Below are 20490 nucleotides of genomic sequence, written 5' to 3'. Positions count from 1 at the left end.
TTACTTGCCGCTGCTACACTTCAGAACGCGCTCGACCGTTATCGTAAATAAACACCAGTCGAAAACGCGAAAAATGCATAATTGTGCCATTATAAACTGCAAAAGTACCATAACTGTGGGTAAACGGGTAAACAGGGACGTTTCCTTCCACGGGCAAGTGATTTTGTAATCAGAAGATGCTTAATTTATATTAAAAACAATTTTTTGGTTTTGTATGAATTTCGAGAAAACAAATATGCAACCGAGTCTATGCCTCGTGACTTGTAAACACATTGCGGCTTTTACTTTTTTTTTTTTTTTTTTAAAATGTTATTTATTACCATTTAAAAACAAAACAGTTAACAAAATAGGAATTAGTCACATTTTAAACCACTAAGGTTTGTGTTAATGCAATCTAACTTAAATAACAATATCGGTACATTAATTACTTGGTGCGATATATTTGTGATCCTTTGTGAATACGCCATGAAAATCGAAAGTGCGTTTACTTTTGTATAATGCATGGCCAAATTTAATATTTAGTGATGTATACGTTAGGCAACACTGTTCTCGATTCTAATCATTCTGAAAACAAAGGGAGGAAAATTATTATGACCTTAGCAATATTATAAAAATATTCTATATGTCTCTTGTTATTTTTGCAACATGTTGCCTCGGATGTCCGAATATAGTGAGCAAATAATTACATTCATCGCCGGATATGTAATACGAGTAATACAAAAAAATATATAATGCAAAGAATTAACAGTGCGCTGTCTTTACAAACACTTGGAGTTGGTCATACATATGAGCTCGTTGCTTTCGAGAACGAAGGTGGTCTAGTTTATCCCACTTAAGATGCTATCCAAATATGCAGAGTAGCAGAGTTAGAAATCTGAGAAATAATAAAGAAATCTCAAAAATTTGACATGAGGCCGTCATTAAGTCAACCTCTTCTGATTAATAGGATTTTACCATATTTTGTCAGCAGTAACATTTTCATTTGTCTTGCCATTCATCAATTTGATCAATTACCAAAAGAAAACAATCTAGTAAAATTAATTAAGGCAGTCACAAGTTCATATATTGACATGTGTTTTCATTATTTAAGTTAATCGTTAAGTTTCTCTGTTACGAAACGATGTTATATAATAAGTTCATTTTATTGGAAGGACATTTGGAAGGAATTTTAATACTTGAAGTTGATTAAAAATTAAAGCCTTAACTTTTTTTAAGTAATCAATATTTTTAAAATACAAGTAAAATAAAGGACAAAAGTATCTATACTTATATTATAACTACTTACAAGTAGTTATAATATAATCATATCAACAAATACTTGAACAAAGATGATTCTATTTAGAATCGATTAATTGAATGGAACTAAACTACACTAAGCCGAATCGCGAAAAGGCTAGATGAAGAGCAATCCAAAGAACAAGCAGGTTTCAGGTCGGGCTTCTCCACCTTAGACCATATGCATGCCATCAAACAAGTTATTGCGTATTCACAAGAATATGGGTACCCACTATACATAGGGTTCATAGATTACAATAAAGCTTTCGATTCTATAAATCACAATCACATATGGATAGCTAGACAGAGGCAGGGTATTGAAAAGAAATACATAAGGATCATAAAGAACATATACTCTAACAGCACAGCATGGTTAAATTAGAATCTCTGGGAAAACCATTTCAGCTACAGAAAGGAGCCCGACAAGGTGACCCACTCTTGCCAAACCTCTTCTCAGCGGTTCTTGAGAATAGCTTCAGAAACCTCGAATGGAATGATAGAGGCATAAACATAAACAGTGAAAGACTGAAAAATCTAAGGTTTACTGACGATTTAGTCATATTTTCCCACAATCCCTTGTCCCTACAATACATGACCCAAGGCATTGTAACTAAAAGCAAAGAAGTGGGTTTAACCATTAATAAAGCAAAAACCAAAGTAATGACTAACAGATCTGAAAAACCTCTAACTGTAGATGGAGAATACATTGAATATGTAGGGTATGTATATAAAGTGGACCAGAAAGGTAACAGAATGGCTACCAAGAGAAAATGCCAAGAGGAAAAGAGGTTGTGCCTTTAAAAGATGGTCTGACGACTTTAAAAAAATAGCTGGACCTCTATGGACTAGGCTAACAAGGGACAGAGCCAGATGGATAGAGCTGGGGGAGACCTATGCGTCTTCAGGATGAGCTGATGTTATAGTTTAAGTAATTTATGTATATAATTGTCAATATAATTGAATGTCAGTATAGTATAAATTAATTTGAAAAATAATAATAATAAATTGAATGGAATGAAATTATGTGTATTCTGTTCAATCAATCGATTTAGGCAAGCAGAAGGAGGTTTCCATCACTGAATTGTTCTTGTGATGTCATAGTGGGTACAAGAAATGTGGCACGCTTGGTTTTCATACAAATTGCTGTACTTGCGGCATCTATCTAGACATATGTCTGTGAGTTAGACATACAGACAGATGCATGGATAGAGAGATAAATGATTATGGAACCCTTACATTTGTAACACCACAGTTCCACTTGGTTATGATTTTATTTAAGCATGAAAGTAATAGTATAACATTGTCTTTGTGTTAATTTTTTGTTAAACATTTAACAATTGCATGCTAGAAAATCTGTAATAAGCAATTCAATAGAGTTCAAATAATACAAAGTAGCATATTCAGTGCTAGGTTAATGATGAGAGAAGTGTGGTGTGTTTTAGGTGCTATCCTCAATAGAATATTTACTACACATTGCTTAATTTAAAATTTGTTCTCAGCACAATTATAAAAATGGGAAATTTCATACAGATGAAATCAGAACAAAATATCATAATGAGAAGTATCTTTACAAGCCTCACAATAAAACTAGTTAAAAGAGAACAATAGAAAGTTAATATCTGCTAATAGTAAACCTTGTAGTGTACTCAATCTTGGCTAGAAATCTTATAATGACTAGAAATGTAATTCAATTTGTTAACACTTGACTTTCAAGGTTGGGTTCACTAATTACAGACAATAGGTATTACAGTTTGATTTCTTTCAATTTACTTGAGAACATTCTAAATTACTAGCACCATATTAATAATTTCTAATCTCATCTCACACCCCAATTTTTCTATATTATAATATGTAAACAATACAGTTAAGTTTTCTATGGTAGGTGTCACAATAACAATAAAATATCCTACACTACATTCAACTTATTATTAATTAGCATAGTAAGTGACTGGTTCTAATGAGCAAGGGTATGAGAATACATTGTTTTAAATCAATCGTCCATCGCCTGCAATGCCTCATTGTGATGTCATTTTAAACACCACACGTTAGTCAGTCTCCTCTGTAAACATGAATACAACACTTCCTTGTGCAAATGGCAGACTACAAGATGTTGTAGGCATTGAAGTGAAATTCTTTTAACCTCTAATTCCTAACTAGTTAAAAATCAACTGAATTGCACAGATATGTAAAAGGAAATTGGTACCTTCTGCTCTTCCAGAAACTTAGTAGATAGTTGGTAGGCAAGCGCTGAGAACATCACTGTCTCTACACAGTCTCCTGAGCGCAGGAGGTGAGAGAGAGCCCGGTCGGTCCCATAGCACTGCAGAGACCCAGTCACTAGCAGAACCAGCAACAGTTAAAGTTTGCAGGCACTTGAATAGCAGCCAGCGGAATGTGACAACAGTTTAGTGAGCACATTAATGAGCGTTATTCGTAGAAATACGATCACAGATACGCGTACGTCACGTTCCTGCTGCCGCCCTTCGAAGACGATCGCGATCGATCTAACTGCACGGGGCCGCGTCGCTGCGGCCAACTCAGCACTACTCCGCCACAACTAGGTCGGGAAAAGTGCACTCGCACGTGAGAACCGCAGGACAATGCGCGAGAAACTGTGGGAACAGCCGTAGAGCGAGAGGCGTTGCCATTATAGTAAACAATCACGTCATTGACCCTAAAATATGGTTCGCCGCACAAACATCGCGCCAATAAAAACTAAACTCCGTAAATAACTTGGAACTTACCCAAATAACAGCTGGGAAGTAGATGTTCCGGTAGTTATTGTGATCCTTCAAGATAAGGCTAATTCGCGACAAAAAATTGATTTCACTATTTCGTCAATGGACACACACACTTACTCGAACTGTCAAAAATGTCGCGATGATTCGTTCTGAAAACAGAAGGTTCATTATCGTTACAATTTTACAATAATTCCCCAATTTATGGGGTGAATATTGAAAAAATTAAAACAATTTGATGCGGGGTGGCGGCATGCCTTTGGCACGCATGTAAACTTTAAATTTGGCTTTCATATAAATCGATCATTAGATCCCCTTGAAGATGCCCTTCACAGGGCATTCTCGGCTACCACCGCTCATAATACCCGATCACGACCAGCTATTTGATATTTTTACATAAAATGCAAGTAACTTGAAAAGTCATTTTAAGTATATACAATTATAACTTTATCCAAATATAAGTAAAACAAATATAAAAGAAGCTAAGATAATATGAAAATATGCAATAAACAGGAATCTTAATTATTGCACCATCATCATAAAACCTACGATATCACGATATCTATGTATGTACTACTAGATTGAAATCTTTACATAAAAACCTATGGTTGAATTTTAAAACCTGAGCGAGAGCAAACCGGTGGACGGGAAGACAGAGAACATTAAAATCATTTCATATTTTATACTATGACAACTTCAATGAGGTATAAATTTCAATGCTCTGAAGCCAACCTCGGAGCATCACAGCGTATTTCTCTGTGCAGTATTGAAAAATATGCTAGACTCTAGCGTTCCTATAGCGGTTAGAGGATACCACATCATATCACGGCGGGAGGCGCCGGTATGGAACGGAATCCGCCAGAATCCACCGATATGCGCTGAAATCTACCAGTGTTCGACCGAGTCTGCCTGATTGCGCTGGGGATTTTTAAGATGACGACAATCAGATCTGCCATAAGTATTCCGGCAAACGAAGGTTTGACACTCACGCAATTCGATGTCTCAACCGCGTTTCTGAATGGTTATCTACAAGAAGAGACTTTCATGAAATAACCTGAAGGTTTTAACGACGGGACAAATCGTGTAAGTTGAAGCGCAGCCTATATGGGTTAAAGCAATCACCAAGATGTTGGAATAAATGCGTTGTAGATTATTTGAAATCAAGTGGATTTCAAACAAAGTCAAACAGATCCTTGCATGTTTATCAGAAAAAGAGCACAGAATAAAATCATCTCAGTATTATATGTTGACGATGGTCTGGTAGCTGCAACACATCAAACGGATGCAGATAAGTTTATATAAGCGAAGGCTTAAGATAACTACAAAGCCTGCAGACTACTATTTGGGGTTGCAACTGCGGTATAAAGATGATGGCTTTATAAGCATTATGCAGAAGCACTATAACGAGAAAGTTTCAGCTCGTTTCGGTATGAACAACTGTAAATCAGTTACTACACCAATGATCAGAGATTCTGAACAAGGGCAGTCAGTTAAAGAGATTGTAGACGAGAAGTCATATCCTTATAGACAGGCGACAGGCTGTTGGTGCGCTTGCTTATCTGATGATTGGAACGCGACCAAATATTGCCTACGCCGTTAGTGTTGTATCGAAAACTTTGGAAAGCCCTCCAAGAGGATGTATTAAAGGTAAAGCGTATAATGCGTTATCTACAAGGTACATCAAGTTATGGTATAACATACAAAAAGAATTTTGAGATGGGAATACTGGACTGCTACAGCGATTCTAATCAATACTCAATACTCAATATATTTACTGCATTAATATGGTACATATATGAGTAATGCTACACATATGAGCCCTTTATTAGGGATAACAATAAAAGCAGAGGTAGGCCGAGATTTCAATTATTAATTACAATTGTTATTTATCAAATAATAATATTTAAAAATATGTCATGTACTAAGATAGAAATACGTCATATTATAAGCAGATTTTGTGACTTGAAAGTTTGAATTAAATTAGATTACAATAGCATAATTTTACAGTATATAATTAACATTTATTTATTGTGGTGGGTGAAATTGCATAATCTTTGTTTTATTTAAATTTATATCCAAGTTATGGTTAGACATCTAGTTTATGACCTCAGTGAAAAGTTGGTGAATTTTTGCGTTTATTTTAATACATGACAGCATTTGGCTGTTTTGACTCCACTCCACATGATGTTAAGTGGAAAGTGGTATCCAAACGCGAAGGAACCTAGTGCAACGATGAAACCCTCACTGCACTAGCCACCTCCACCCTGCCTGCCTACAATATGCCTCTTCACGCCTCGTTTGAAGGACACCATATCATAAGAGGGAGGGAAGACATGTGCCGGAAGGGAGTTCCATTTGTCAACCGTGCGGCAGAGAAAGGAGCCACCCAACCTTTTAGTACGCGATGGAATGCGGCAGGTAGTGAAACGGTGACTACGAAGGCCAGCACGCGTGCTTCTGAGCAGGAACGGGGCAGAGGGGATGAGGTTGAACAGCTCTTCAGAGCACTCACCATGGTACATGCGGTAAAAGGCGCTAAGCGATGCAACATCTCTATGCAGTTGCAGGTTCAAGGCGTGATGAGACCTCTTCGTCGCCTATAATTCGAGTAGCACGACGCTGTAATTTATCCAAGGCATCGAGTAGGTACTTGGCGGAGCCGTCCCACAAGTGCGAACAATACTCAACGCAAGACCGGACCTGTGTTTTGTACAGCAGGCATAACTGGTCCGGCGTGAAAAAACGTCGCACCTTTTTCAGGACTCCGAGTTTCCGTGAGGCTGTTTTGATCACAGATTCGATGTAGCTCCTTGAATTCAAATCACAGCAGATTTCCATACCGAGCAAGGTAAAACTGCTCTGAGGTGAAAGTGCTGTGCTCATCAGAGAAGGCATGGGAAGGAACGGCGACAATTTTGTTGTTAACGCGCAAACCTGTGTTTTCTTGGCGTTGAACTCAACAAGATTTCTAGATCCCCATGCAGAGATGAGGTCCAATATCCTATTGAGCTCAACGACAAGATCAGATCGCTCTCTATCAGTATCGGCGCGCCCAGCTGCGGGGAATCCGTGATATCCCCCATGAACAGTGCTATCATCTGCATAACAATGAATATTTCCAAGTGGAAGCATATCATTGATATTCACGTTGTCGCCAATACCACATGATGTCAAAAGTGAAACATCATCGGCAAACATGACAAAGTGTTCAGAAAGAGATTTACGTAAGTCATTGATGTAGATTAGAAAAAGTTAACATTAAATCACGCTGCCCTGCGGTATTGAACTTGTCATATAATGATGGTCAGATCTAACGTTACATATTGTACATGTATTATAGTAAAAAAACTCTATGTCAACATACTGAAATCGTTTTTGTAAATAAGATTGCAACCACTTGTATGCTTCTCCCCTAATATTTATACCATACAGTTTGCTTAGTAGAATATTATATTGTACTTCACTTATCTTGTAATCACGGAGGAGATCTCAAAGATGGTCGTTCAACAAATGGCGTACTGTGTCTATATGCTGGCATACCAATAGCTTGGGCGAGTCGAAAGCAGACATTAGAGGCTATATCAACGACTGAGGCTGAAATTGTCGCAGCTAGCGAAACAGCATGCGAAATCGTGTAGCTGAAAAAGCTATTTAATGAGATTTCTGTTCTAAAGCAAACTCCAATTTTGAAATTGATAATGATGCCACAGTAAAACTAGCTCAAATTTGGAACTGCATAGAAGAACAAAGCACATAGCAATAAGACATTTCTATGTCAGAGAACTGGTTGCAGATGGAAATGATGAATAGTCTAAGGTTGTTATGGATACATGAAAAACTAGGATGTCAAAGTGTACAATAAAAACACGTCAGTTGCTTAAAACATACGAATTTTTTATTTGTTACAAATTTTTCCTGCTACAGTCGCTAGTAGAAAAAATTCAAACCCAAGTGACCGGTGGCGTGTCAGTAGACTCTGCAGTAGGTACCTACCCTGGGGCATACACGTACTATCGTTAGAAGTATCCTTCATCAGTGTGCACTGATGGGCAAAAGATCTTCGATACTCTCCCCGCAGTCCGGCGGTTTGCGCTGGCTCTAATAGTGTAGTTGTGATACGTAACTAGTCGGTTTAGGCAATATGAGACGAAATATTATGCTCCTTACCAACTAATGCCTAATCTTACTCCAAATCTTAAAAAGATTGTATACATATAATATTCGTGCCCGACTGTTATTTTTTATTTTTTTTTATTTATTTATTTTAGGCCACATGACTCATATAATAAATACCATAAAAACTAACATAAGTACATACATTATAATTAAACACTATTTCTAACTAATCTACACGAATTGCACTTGTCGGCGATGTGTGGCGCAATCTGGTGTCGGGTAACCGGCTGCGGAACCGCCGATATAAGACACCCTTCGGCCAAAATACTACCTTCATGAAGGTCGATAGATGTTCGGTCGGTACTCTAACCACAAACACATTGAAATTTACATTGTGGCGGGACTCCAACCTGTCGACCCTCAGGATGTAAATACATCCTGAGGGTCTTTATGTCTGATATACTCCACTATCTCCTCAGACTTCGTGGAGTAATGCAGCCGCGACAGGTACAGCAGCCTCGTCAGTGTGGACGACCGCAGCTGGAAGTTCGGTCCTGTCGGTGCTGTGCCTTATTGTGGTTACGACTGATGGGCTTCCTCTTCTTCTTCTTCTTCACTTTTGTGAAGCCGTCCTCGTCGCACCGGTCCATCTGCCTCTGTGGTTTTACAACTTCGGATACTGGCACACGGAGATTACTTTTTCCCTTAGTAGATTGCCGCCGATCATGTTTCAAAGTGGCGGGTCGGCTACTTGAGGCGGCTACAGCGGCTTATGCACGTGTAGTTGTTGACGTGGTAACCTACTGGTAACCTACACACCGAAGCAGCCTTGCTTAATAACGTAACTTGGGCACGCAGCTCACTTTCGGTATTTTCCGAAGCCTCTAATTTACATTGTAATTCCGCTTGGCTCGACTTCAAGGACATAATGTCCTTCAGCGGCCTAGTGACATCAACGTGGTAAAACGTGACTGGGGGCAGCTTGTGCAACTCCTTCGCCACGAATGTGGGCACGTCGTCCGGGTCAGTCTCCTTCAGGAGTGTGATGATATCCTGGAGACTCTTCACGCCTCCATCCCTCCGGCGAGATGGTATCTGTTCGGCTTTTCCGAGGATCTGGATCAACAGCATCTTGCCACTGCAAATCTAATCCTCATTGAAATTCGATTTGCAGATCTGCACAATGCTGACTTCGTCTATCGTGTCGATGGCGTGTTGAATAAACGCCAGGAGCTCATTGGCAATGAGTTGCTGGGAACCCATTGTCAATTACGCGCAGCGGCCAGTGCCGCGTGAGACGCGAGTTATAATTAATAATTAACTCGCTGCGTAGTAGAGCATCCGTTTCCGAACGCGCATTGCACTGCACTGTTATACAATTGTATTGCACGCAATTATTTTTTATAATCCTAAGTAGCATGCACTCTACAAAGTTACAAAGCACTGACAGATGGAGTTGGAGATATCATATAATTTAAGAAGTGAAAGAATCTTAAATTTAAAGATTTGTAGTTTGTGAATTGCATACCCTCTAAATGCTTTCGATGCCCTGCATATAACAACGCGTCAGAGTGCTTCTGAGGCTGCGTCGTCATTTCGTCGCATTTACAATCTTTTTCTTAAATATGGTTTTCTTGGTTACAATTAGGAAACAACTTGACCACAGAACACTATACTCAACATGACTACGAGCTGTATTTATTTAAAAAAATATCCATTGATTATGACACCGCAAATTAATAACGACGGTCAAATTAACGGTGTAAATTGCGGTGTAATATTCATAACAATATACTATTGTAGTGAATATTAATTTAATGACACAAAAAACAGTTACAAGTCAAGGATCAATATCCGAAATTAATTACTACTAATTAATATTATTAATTATTTATTACTGTTATCCATATAATTTAAAAATCCTAGTTTTACTTTCTAGTATTTAAGTTTTTATTGTCTTTTTTACCTCACCTGTATATTATCAAAATAAAAATAATTTATATATTATTACTTAAGTAAATGATTCTAAACAAATTCTGTGACATGCATTGACCATTATTAACCTCATGATGAAAGACTGAATGCTAAGTAAGGTATTTCTATTTAACATATGGCAATACTCAGTACGACAGTAACAATTTCGTTCAGCAACTAGAGGAATGCGTTTTATTGTATTGTAATCGCTAAGTCAATACAAGACTAACATTAACATTACGCTTTATGTAACAACCAAACGTAACGTCAAAACAAAGAAAAGTATTGTACTGATATTAAGTTCTATTGCTTTGATTTATTGGATTTTCAGAAATCGTGCTCCATCATTTGCTGGAAAACATGTCTATTGGAAAAATAGACGTTATTTGGTCGCCGATTCAGCACGAGAAGTTCATAACATGGGGTTCCGACATAACCTTGTATGAGGTAGCAAGACTCAAAGAAATCGAGAAGAAAACAAACTGTACGTACGACAACATAATAATTATTGTTACGATTCAGTTATTTTATCTAATTCCATTTAGTACCAAGTATAGTAATCGCCTAGCAGTCTCAAAATGGCTAAATATTATCATAAAAGTGTGTTGTTTACAAAACACCGAATAACATTTCAAAGCAGCAACCGCCTAAAACGCAATTTCTTGGTATCTTTTGTAATACCCATCCATATGATTGACTTCGTTCAGAAACTACCAGAAAATCTATATCCAACACTCAATATTTACATCTAATAAACAAACTAGTCTTTCTATTGTTGAGATGAATGAGAATTATTTTGCCACCCACAACGCTAGGTACAGGTCAAGTGCTGTCAGAAATCAATTGTTCATTTTCTTACATTTCTAAAAGTACCTAAAACAATATTTGTTACTTAATTACAGTCATCCAAATGTCACCGGTTCGCGGCGCGACGGTGCTTTCGTCGCAGAGCGCCGGCGGCGTCCGCTGCGTGGACATCAGCGCCATTCCAGAACAGCCTGATCCATTGCTCGCACTTGGTTATGCTAATGGGAAAGTCGTGCTCTCCAACCTTAAACAAACTTATGACCCCCTTGGGTTAGCTGGAAGAGAATTTGGTACAAAATCAAATATAATAACACATTATAACATCATTACTGTTACCTACATTAAACTAAAAAAACTTAACAATAAAAAAATTAAAAATATGTATGGCAATAGTGAGCAAATCATCGTTCATATTTAGTCATTGTTATTAATAATTACTTCTTGACCAACAGTACTTCGCTACCCTCGATTATGCAATTCAGTGGCATGGAATCATGTAGAGACAAATCTGTTGGCTGCCGGGCTAGAGAAGCACCGCAGTGACCACAGTGTGTTGATCTGGGACGTTAACAGGGCACCTGCCCCTGTTGAAGAACAAGCAGGTGAGTTTCTAAGTTCTGAACCTTTCAATGTTTTGTTGGTTATTAGTTCCTTTTAAAGGATCAACTACACTGACATTGCCTAGGGATCATCAAAATAAAACATATCTTCTTAATAATTTGCAGGTATTCATTCAAATCAATCAAAAAATCAACAATGTGATAAATAGAAAAAATTAGATTCATAATTCATTTATTTGTGAAGAAACAGGTTATTTGGAAGTTGACATGTACATACAAAATAAGTAGAGTTTCACTGTGTCCTGCCAAACATTAGGCATACAAACCTATTGAAAGTGTTATTAATTATACATTTTTTTGCATGCATTTTAACAGACTAAACCAGATACAACGTGTTATTTTTTCTAATATGACATGAACATATGGATTTAATAAGTCGCAATTTATTAAAAAGCAATTTAGGTGCAATGATAGTTATATGAGTCAATTTAAATTAAAATATTTTGTATATTTATAATTTAATTAATTATATTTTAATATAATTAATTAAATGTCAACATAATAAAACTAGTAATGTCAAAAAAGAAATATAAATATCAAAAATCTGACAATGAAGTTACGGATTTGTCATTTAAAAATTCGGACATTGTATAGTAAATTTTATTTATTAGCCAAGAGGTTGTTTTATTGTTTTTTAAATAATATAAGAATTTTTCAGACCTCAACATTTTGGGTAAATTATTGTACATTTTTGGCGCCATTACAAAGATACTTTTGTGCATGAAAGTAGTTTTACAAGCTTTCAAATGAACTTGGTGATAACATCTTGGCTTCAGAGTTTGCTTGAACAAGTGTGGGTGCATTCGGACATATATGGCAGTTTCGTATATGTAAAGTGAAGGTACAGTTAGTATTTGAAGATCCTTGAAATATGTTTTACAACTATCTGTTCTCTTCAAACGACACATTGCTCTCACACATCTTTTTTGTGCCTCGAAAACTGAATTCACATTGGTTGCATTTCCCCAGAATATTATACCTTAATATTTATATAAAATGTATATCTTAATATTGAAGCAACATACCCATGATATGCTTGAAGGATCAAGCTTTTATCTACAGCTTTGCTAAGCATGTATAATGTATATGCACAAGTGTTGAATTTACTGCAAACGTTTTCTAATTGTGCTTTCCAGCTTATTTTATCATCAATGAGTATACCTAGGAATTTTGTTATATCTGTTTGTCCTATGTGTGTCCCTTTATATTCTATGTTTATTTGACTAGCTGCTTTTCTCAACTTAAAATTCATGAGCTTGGTTTTTTTGAAGATTGATTTTTAAATTGTTTTCTTGAAGCCATTCTTTTAATGAATTTAAGCTGTTATTTATTTCATTTTCTTTAATAAATGTGGCCGTACAAACGTCCGCATAAGGCGTCATTGGATGAAGGGATGGGTTAGGCATATCGTTAATATATATTAAGAAGAGTGATGGCCACAAAATGCTGCCCTGTGGTACTCCATTTATTTTTATTTTAGAATCAGATTCATATTCCATTTCTATTCTTGTCATAATGTTGATTAATTATTAATTTTGGTCACTTGAGTTCTGCCTTTTAAATATGATTGTATCATGTTATGCATATTGCCTCTTATACCATATGAGTACAGTTGTCAAGTAAAATGTCATGGTCCACATAGTCAAAAGCTTTTGTCGTATCTAAATATATAGCAAGAGCTGGTAATCCACTATCCATCCTGTTATGTATTTTCTCTAAGAAATCGTATATATCTGAATTAAACGAGCTGTTTTTTCTAAAACCTCTTTGTTCTTTACAAAAAATTCATTGTTCTCAAAATAATTATACAAATTATCATAAATAGTTTTCTCGAATACTTTAGAAAAAACTGGCAATAGAGCTACAGGTCTATATATGCCATAAGATGTTTATTGCCTTTTTTATACATAGGTTTTACAACAGCTATTTTTATTTTTTCTGGAAATAGGGATCATTTTCAATGCACATATTATTTATATCACTGAGGATAGGAGAAATTATATCTGCTACATATTTTAGTACTTTTGTGCATACGTCATCGTATCCTGTACTGTTTGTTTTTCTATAAAGTAATTATTAAATTTTTGAAACTCACTCCAGTAAGGTTAGCACAACAGGGCGCAACTTGCGCGAGAGCGACTTGAAACGCGAGATCTCTTTGCGAGAATACCTGTATTTCGCGCTTTATGTCGCTCTCGCGCAAGTCGTGCCCTTTCGTGCTAACTCTACTGACATCCCTTGAAAAATGGTCATTGACACTGATGTCATTAATGAGTAGATTCATTGCTAGTGTTGTGCAAATATGGATTGAAAAAAATGAGATTTGATTTTAATATACCTAGTATTACTACAATGTGCAGCAAAAAATATGTGCGATTCTTTGTATACTAAGTTAGCACGTTTCATCTTGATATACATTTTCCGTCAAAACCTGTATCCAAAGTCTAATTAAAGTCGCGCGTGCGTCACTGGCCCTTAAATTCGGAGTAATTAAAATAATGAAATATTTCTCAATTCCACTACAGATTTGTATATTTTCGAGTGGGCATAACCCGTTTGACTCTGTTGTAAACCTCATTGAACACTCATTTATGTCATCACATATCACATACATAGGATCCACTGAAACTAACACCATTATTATTATTATATTGAACGACCTAAAAATAACAAATTTTTATAACAAAAGGAACATAATATAACTAATTAAAGTAAATAGCGTTGGAAGTCATGGCAGTGAAAAGGCGCTGGCTCAGCATAAATGCCGCAAATTCCCACGACTCTGGTATTCTGCCAGAACCGTGTTAAAAGAGCATACTTAATAATTTAATTTTGTTTCACTTGACTTCGTTGTATTTCAACTGCCTTATCATCTGCCTCTGTGGCCGAACGGTTGCCATGCCGCACAGTGGGCTGAAAATCGGCCTTTCGGACTTTTAATTTAAAGTGTCTTTTTTTGCTCGAAATAGATTCGGTTCTGTATTACTATGCTCAAATTTATCAAGCGTGTTAGTTTAACATAAAAACTGATTAGTTATATTTTTTTTTTCAAAAACATTGTATGGAGCTAATATGAAAAATCATTCTATCTCTGGAACCGCAAGGAAAACCGTAATATCCTTACAGACAGTTATAGTACTAATTATTTGCGAATTCTTGACGGAATTTAAAGAAAAAAAATATTTCGGTGACAAGTTTTAATGCGAAAGATAACAAATGCACTTTTTTAAAATGTACATACATACCGTCTTGTCTGTTTCCCATCGGGGTAGGCAGAGCTTTGAGTGACACAAGGTTACTAAAGTCACGTTGGGCAAATGTTAGGGTTAGGATTCTATAATTAATAAAACCGATTTTTGTGTAACTTAGTGCACCAAATAATAATAATAAATTATTTATTCATTACAACAACAACAGTAATCAAGTACCAAAAGGTGACGAATAAATAAAAATTATGGGTTGTATATAATTTGTCAAAAAAGCAAGTGGACAGGCCATCAATCAGTTCTCAAACTAGGGCAGCCCTGTACTTTGGGAGCTGATGACAATTCTCCGCCAGTAAACAGTCTTACTAATATTTTACAAACCAGTTAGGGAGACGTGTGTACAATAGCGTAAGTAATGACAGGTTGCCAGCCTGTCGCCACATATAAGCCACTATTAAACCCAATCCCTCAGTCGACTTTTACGACTCGCGCGGGATGATAAGCAGCTGATACATTCTATGCTTTTCGTCTGTAAACAAATTTCTAATGTAGTTTACTTAATATATTTAAAATAAAAAATGTATAATGCAAATGTCAAGCTGCGTGCAAACAAATTTGCTCAATCAAGGTACAAGACTCAGGGAATCAATAGAAGACTTCATCTCTCCAAAACCTTCGACGCCATCGTCAGTTAGCACGATGACAAAAAGACCACGAAAATTATTCGACGATCTGGGAAACAAACAGAAGAAGAGAAAAATGTGACGAACACAAAAATGAAGAAAGATCCAAATGAATTGGCTTACTCAGCTGCAGCACTTTTGAAAAATATTGCGTCCGTTATCGAAATATGCTGAAGAATCCAGAATCAGCTACAAAAATAAATGAAATGCTTAAGAAACCAGATCATACATTTACACCGGAAAAGGCTCTAGGATTGCTTCTTTCATTAAAGCTAACTAAGTGGCAATTCATCACGTTAAGGGAGACAGCCATTCGAGAAGGTGCTAAGGATATTAATCCATTTTACAAAGTGCAACAAGCCAAGCTGCAGTGCTATCCTCCGAAGCAATCGTTGACTGTGTCCGATTCATCTGCTAAAATTAGTCATCAAGAGTTACTGGATATTACAGTGAAAAGGATCCTTGAAAGTCTTCCTAGCAATGTACAAGATAAGCATTTGACGCTAATATCAAAGTGGGGATTCAATGAAGCAGTAGTCATCAATCCCAAAAGGCAAATGTATGACCAAAATTAAGGCTCTTATCCCTACAAAGTGTAACAATAATATGGTAAGTCATCATCTGATGATGATGACGATGATTGATGCTAAAGTCTGTACATATCTATCTGAAGCTAGATCAAATGCATCTTGCTACTTGTGCTTGGCTAAACCTACTACTACTACTATTAGACACTGTTATATCTAAGACCGTGTCAACTGGCGTATATGAATTTGGATTATCTTCACTGCATGCCTGCATGCATTAATTCCATGGAATGCCTTTTACAAATCGCATACCGACGCGATTGGAAGCAACAAGACAAGGAAATGTTGGGGGCAAGGAAGAAAAGAATCCAAGATATGTTTGAAGATAAGCTCAATCTTTTAAGTGACATAGTAAAACAAGGTGCAGTAACAACTAATGACGGGAATACAGCAAAAAGATTCTTCGAGTATCCCGATAGAACCGCAGCAATTACTGGATTTGATGAGGATTTGGTGCGTAGATTTGCTGTAATTCTAGAAGCTATAACATCTGGGGAGGTAATTGATGTTACTAAATTTAAAGACTATGTCTACAAAACAGCAGAGAAGTACGTGGAGTTATACGATTGGTATCACATGTCGACCGTCCATAAATTGCTCTTACATGGAGCAGATATCATCGCCAGCAATGCAATAATACCAATTGGAAGCCTCTCGCAAGAAGCCTCAGAAGTCCACAACAAAGAGTTTAGAAGGTTTAGCGAATACCCATTCGAGAAAAAGGAGCAGGCAAGCTTCGAACGAGGATATTCTCAATATGCTTGTACTTTCTTCCGACCCTCTCATCAGTGCAAGTAAACCAAAATTAGTGACCAAGAAAAGGCACAATTTCTTCCCCGAAACTCTAGAATTAATGGAAAATCAATCGGAATTTTTGGATGTATCCAATCTGGATCCGGATTCTGAACTGAAATCTGAAGAGAGCGATGCAGAAAATTAATTTGCATAATGTTATTTATTGTATACGTATTAAACATGAGATATTAAAAGGATACTTTGTTGTATTTATTCATAATCATCAAGTTTATTTATTGTAATTTCTTGTTGAAAAAAAAATCATTTAGTTTGGAGCGAATACTTTGGATATTAATATGAAAATTCTTAAAATTTCCTTTAATTTTATCCTCGAAAAAAAAAATGGTTTGATTTCCTTTCACTGTATTTTGAATCGCAGTGTCTTGCACTGCCTCCAATTGTTAGTACGCGATTGAAATAATCAGTTATATTTGTTTTCGAATAATCGTATGATTTATTCTATTGAGAACTTTTACAGATTTTAGATGTGCAATTTAAAGATGATGTTATTGCGTATGTGTTGAGCATTCTATTGTTACGAGTGTTGTAATTTAAATATGTTCAGTTATAATCGGTAGTGTTAATATGTTTATTCAACGCATGCGCTTTGCCCACAGTACTCCTGCATCTCGTCAAATCAACATAACAACAGTTGTCAAAACAAGTTAACAATGTTTTTATAGTAGTACTATTTAACATTTTTTCATTAATATATGAATTTTTGTCTACACTGGTAACTATCACGTGTGTATTGGAAAGTTTACTGAGTGCTATTGTCAAGTCTGTAATCAGTTTTCTCGGGTTGCAGTCATTTGAACGAAGTGATATCACCACCTAGTCGTCTTTATTCGTATTTTTTTCAATATTAGCACTAATTGTTAAGACATGCTTTGTAACGGCGTTTGGCTTGATGCTTCCAAAAATGGTATACTTATGTACATTTCTGGGTTCTTTTGACCTGATTTTCATTAGATTGACAGACCATCCCGATGCTTGTTGATCTCCAAAGCTGTAAATATTGTTAGATTTTTCAATATTATTATTATAGACATTAGACATAAGTCAGCTAATTATAAGATTAGTTATGTATAAACCTTTTAAAGACGCCATAAATATTACAATTATTTAAATCACATTTACGCAGGCTCCAGCAGCTCCCAGCCCGCAGAATCAGTCCGCCCACAAGCGGAGATGGGCCTCTCCGAAACCGTCCACAGTGTGTCTTGGTCCAGCTTCGCACCTCGTACACTATTGGCTTCTACCAATTTGAAGTTCATTAAGATTTTTGATCTTCGAGGTGAGCGTTTGTTTTAGACTGATGATTCTTAAAGTGATTACCAAATACCGACCTCCAGGGGTCCTCTGTAACCTACCAGGTGTCTGTGCCAGTGAAAAAAAACAGGGGTGCATGAGAACTTAATTTGGTAGTGAAGCTTAGATAATACGTATGTACATCATACTTTTTTATCAATATATAAGGTATAAATTACCAATAAAGGATTTCACATTTCAAACATTTCGTATCAAACAAGATTTGTTTAGATAAATGGATAAAATGTGGTTTTTTTTTTTAAAGTGTCTAGTTATCGAAGTGAATATAGCAATGCGTCAGCTATCATAAACACATCTGAGTTAAATTTCATATTAGAAAGACAGTGGGTCTACGCAAAACCGATAAAATAAACACGTGGTCTATGAGGAAAGAGGCTTTGGAAACTCTGTTTTACACCAATGAATGTATGAAAGAATAAACGATGATGAAGGTTAGGGTTACTGCCTGTATTTAAATGATAAATAAATAAATATATAATTTATTCAAATTAGGAGTCTTGAAATTAAAAATTGTGTTATGTAGGTTTTTGTATCGAGCACAGCAAGCAAAGCAAACGTAGGTTTTCTGGCAATGCACTCAAATTCCTCAGCTTTCGATCGGAATTACGAACAAAAAAACACATTTCTACCGATCGTGACGTGAGCCCAAATTTTGAATTTCGACCTGTGACGGGAGATAATTGCAGATCAATATTTGTGGTCAAAGGTCACAATTTTAAGTCTGTAGGAAAAATATTGAATTATGAAATTTTGCGCACGCAAATGTGCAACACTGTGGAAAAGCAAAATAAGAAAGACTGCTGCGCTTCGGTAAGGGATCGACATAATACGAAATAGACACGCTTGACCACAATCTCACCTGATGTTAAGCGGCGATGTGACCGACTATGGTAAGCGTTTGACTAAAAATACTGGCATACATGACACTCTGGCTTTGACTGACCCTAAATTGTACTCTTTGGCAAATACAGATGGTGACTGTATGTTTTATTCCTTTTCCGTACGTATTAGAAATGAGAAAGCAAATCACTTCGTGTAAAGTACTTCCTGCCTGACCTCGAAAAGGATGCTTAGCTTTTTTGGCAGCAGTTTTTGCTAAGCAAGATTTCTTGGTTGCGACACCTACTAGCATAACCACGGAACGTATGATGCGTCGTAATAGTGTGTCTATTGAGGCAAAGCGTTTTGTGTCGGGGCGGAGTAGACTGGGCGGACCACGGAACGTATGATGCGTCGTAATAGTGTGTCTATTGAGGCAACGCATTTTGTGTCGGGGCGGAGTAGACTGGGCGAACAAGGCGGTGCAGCAGGTGACGACGCGGCACTGCTACGGCGTGTGCGGCGATCCCCACGGCGCGTGGCAGCTGGCGTCGCGCGGCGACAACGTGCTGGCCGTGTGGGACGCGCGCCGCTTCGACCGGCCCACGCTCACGCTGCCGCAGGCGCGCGCCATCACCAAGATACAGGTCTGCCCGGGAATGTTCCCACATTGCGAGACTCACGAATGGTCGATTTACACTTAGCTTAATTATGTCTCCGCCAGTGGTGTCCGACGCGTAGGAACCTAATACTGTCCCTGCAACGAGAGTCGACGACGCTGCGACTGCACGACTTGCAACAGGCGAGCAGCGACGGCAGAATCGCCCAGCCAGCCGAGAACGTAAGACCTCGACTCGCACCGCCCGCTCCAAGACGAAGTGCGCCTGCGCAACGGCTCTCGTGTGCAGGCGCAGGCGGGCGCGGAAGCGGAGGAGGAGCAGCGCGGGCCGGGTGCGCTGGAGCGCGACGTCACGCCCTTCTCCGTGGCGCCCGTCGCCACCCTCGCCTCCTTCCACTGGCACCCGTCGCACGAGGCGCGGCTGCTGGCCGTCGCTCAGACAGGTGAGTGGCCTTCGTCCGCTTCGGATGCTCGGTTCGTTCGCGTTGTTGGCGTGCCGTCGCCACGCAGGAAACTACCTGCGCCTGATGTAGACCGTTTTATCTCCTATGTGGGCCGTGCAACCGTTAGCGAGTACCCTAGCGCCGAGGACGCTACCTTGACCTACTCGTGCCGTACAACTGTTCAAAGGTTCAGAGGTCAGACGAAATGTAGCCAATTCATCACATTCCCTAGTACTAAGAGCCATTGTTACATTTACATTAGGCATGCTTTGACAAGTTCTATTATTCGTAACTAAACGAAGTGTCCGTAGGCTAGTGGCAACTGCTTACTCCTTGCCATTCGTCGTCAGCTTCAGGGTGCGGCGAAAGCGAAAGTGGTAAGAGTGCTGACTGCCAACGCATTACATTTGGGATTCTTCTTAAAATGATCCAGTTTGGCTTCCTCAAATTCAATCTCATGGGTTCACCGACACGTA

At 37.7% G+C, this 20490-nt stretch overlaps 3 protein-coding genes across 6 annotated transcripts in view; 1 reads left to right on the top strand and 2 right to left on the bottom strand.

The window, feature by feature from the left end:
• LOC113225793 (ras-related protein Ral-a) overlaps positions 1-4127 on the bottom strand; it is a 31833-nt gene extending 27706 nt beyond the window's left edge. Inside the window, exon 1 of one of the 4 annotated variants that reach the window (XM_026458201.1) lies at positions 4020-4127. Coding sequence is in view for 3 of the 4 variants with exons in the window: in XM_026458197.1 (XP_026313982.1) it covers positions 3479-3532 (54 nt within the window). In the remaining variant the exon portion in view is untranslated. Of the gene's footprint in view, positions 1-3478; positions 3911-4019 lie in introns of those variants that run through there. The other 3 variants (XM_026458197.1, XM_026458200.1, XM_026458199.1) reach the window with 3 other exon arrangements.
• Positions 4128-5400: 1273 nt separating this feature from the next.
• LOC113225810 (GATOR complex protein MIOS-like) lies at positions 5401-20310 on the top strand. Its single transcript, XM_026458249.1, has 8 exons — positions 5401-5608; positions 10435-10587; positions 11006-11200; positions 11363-11512; positions 17946-18098; positions 19418-19599; positions 19677-19793; positions 19861-20310. The coding sequence occupies exons 1-8, from the start codon at positions 5401-5403 to the stop codon at positions 20308-20310; spliced, it is 1608 nt and encodes a 535-aa protein (XP_026314034.1).
• Positions 20311-20326: 16 nt separating this feature from the next.
• Positions 20327-20490, bottom strand: part of LOC113225809 (histone deacetylase 4-like) — a 128039-nt gene continuing 127875 nt past the window's right edge. Inside the window, exon 14 of the mRNA XM_026458248.1 lies at positions 20327-20404. Coding sequence (XP_026314033.1) covers positions 20327-20404 — 78 coding nt within the window. The remainder of the gene's footprint in view (positions 20405-20490) is intronic.

Source organism: Hyposmocoma kahamanoa, unplaced genomic scaffold (genome assembly GCF_003589595.1).
Source record: "Hyposmocoma kahamanoa isolate Upper Pololo Valley unplaced genomic scaffold, ASM358959v1 175, whole genome shotgun sequence".
In the NCBI taxonomy this organism is placed as follows: domain Eukaryota; kingdom Metazoa; phylum Arthropoda; class Insecta; order Lepidoptera; family Cosmopterigidae; genus Hyposmocoma; species Hyposmocoma kahamanoa.
This window is presented reverse-complemented; position numbering and strand designations above follow the sequence as displayed.

Coding starts and splice junctions, on each gene's coding strand:
- LOC113225810 (XM_026458249.1), top strand. CDS start 5,401: ATGCAGAAGCACTATAACGAGAAAGTTTCAGCTCGTTTCGGTATGAAC. Junction 5,609..10,434: donor GACCAAATATTGCCTACGCC/GTTAGTGTTGTA, acceptor TTGGATTTTCAG/AAATCGTGCTCCATCATTTG. Junction 19,794..19,860: donor TCGCCCAGCCAGCCGAGAAC/GTAAGACCTCGA, acceptor TCTCGTGTGCAG/GCGCAGGCGGGCGCGGAAGC.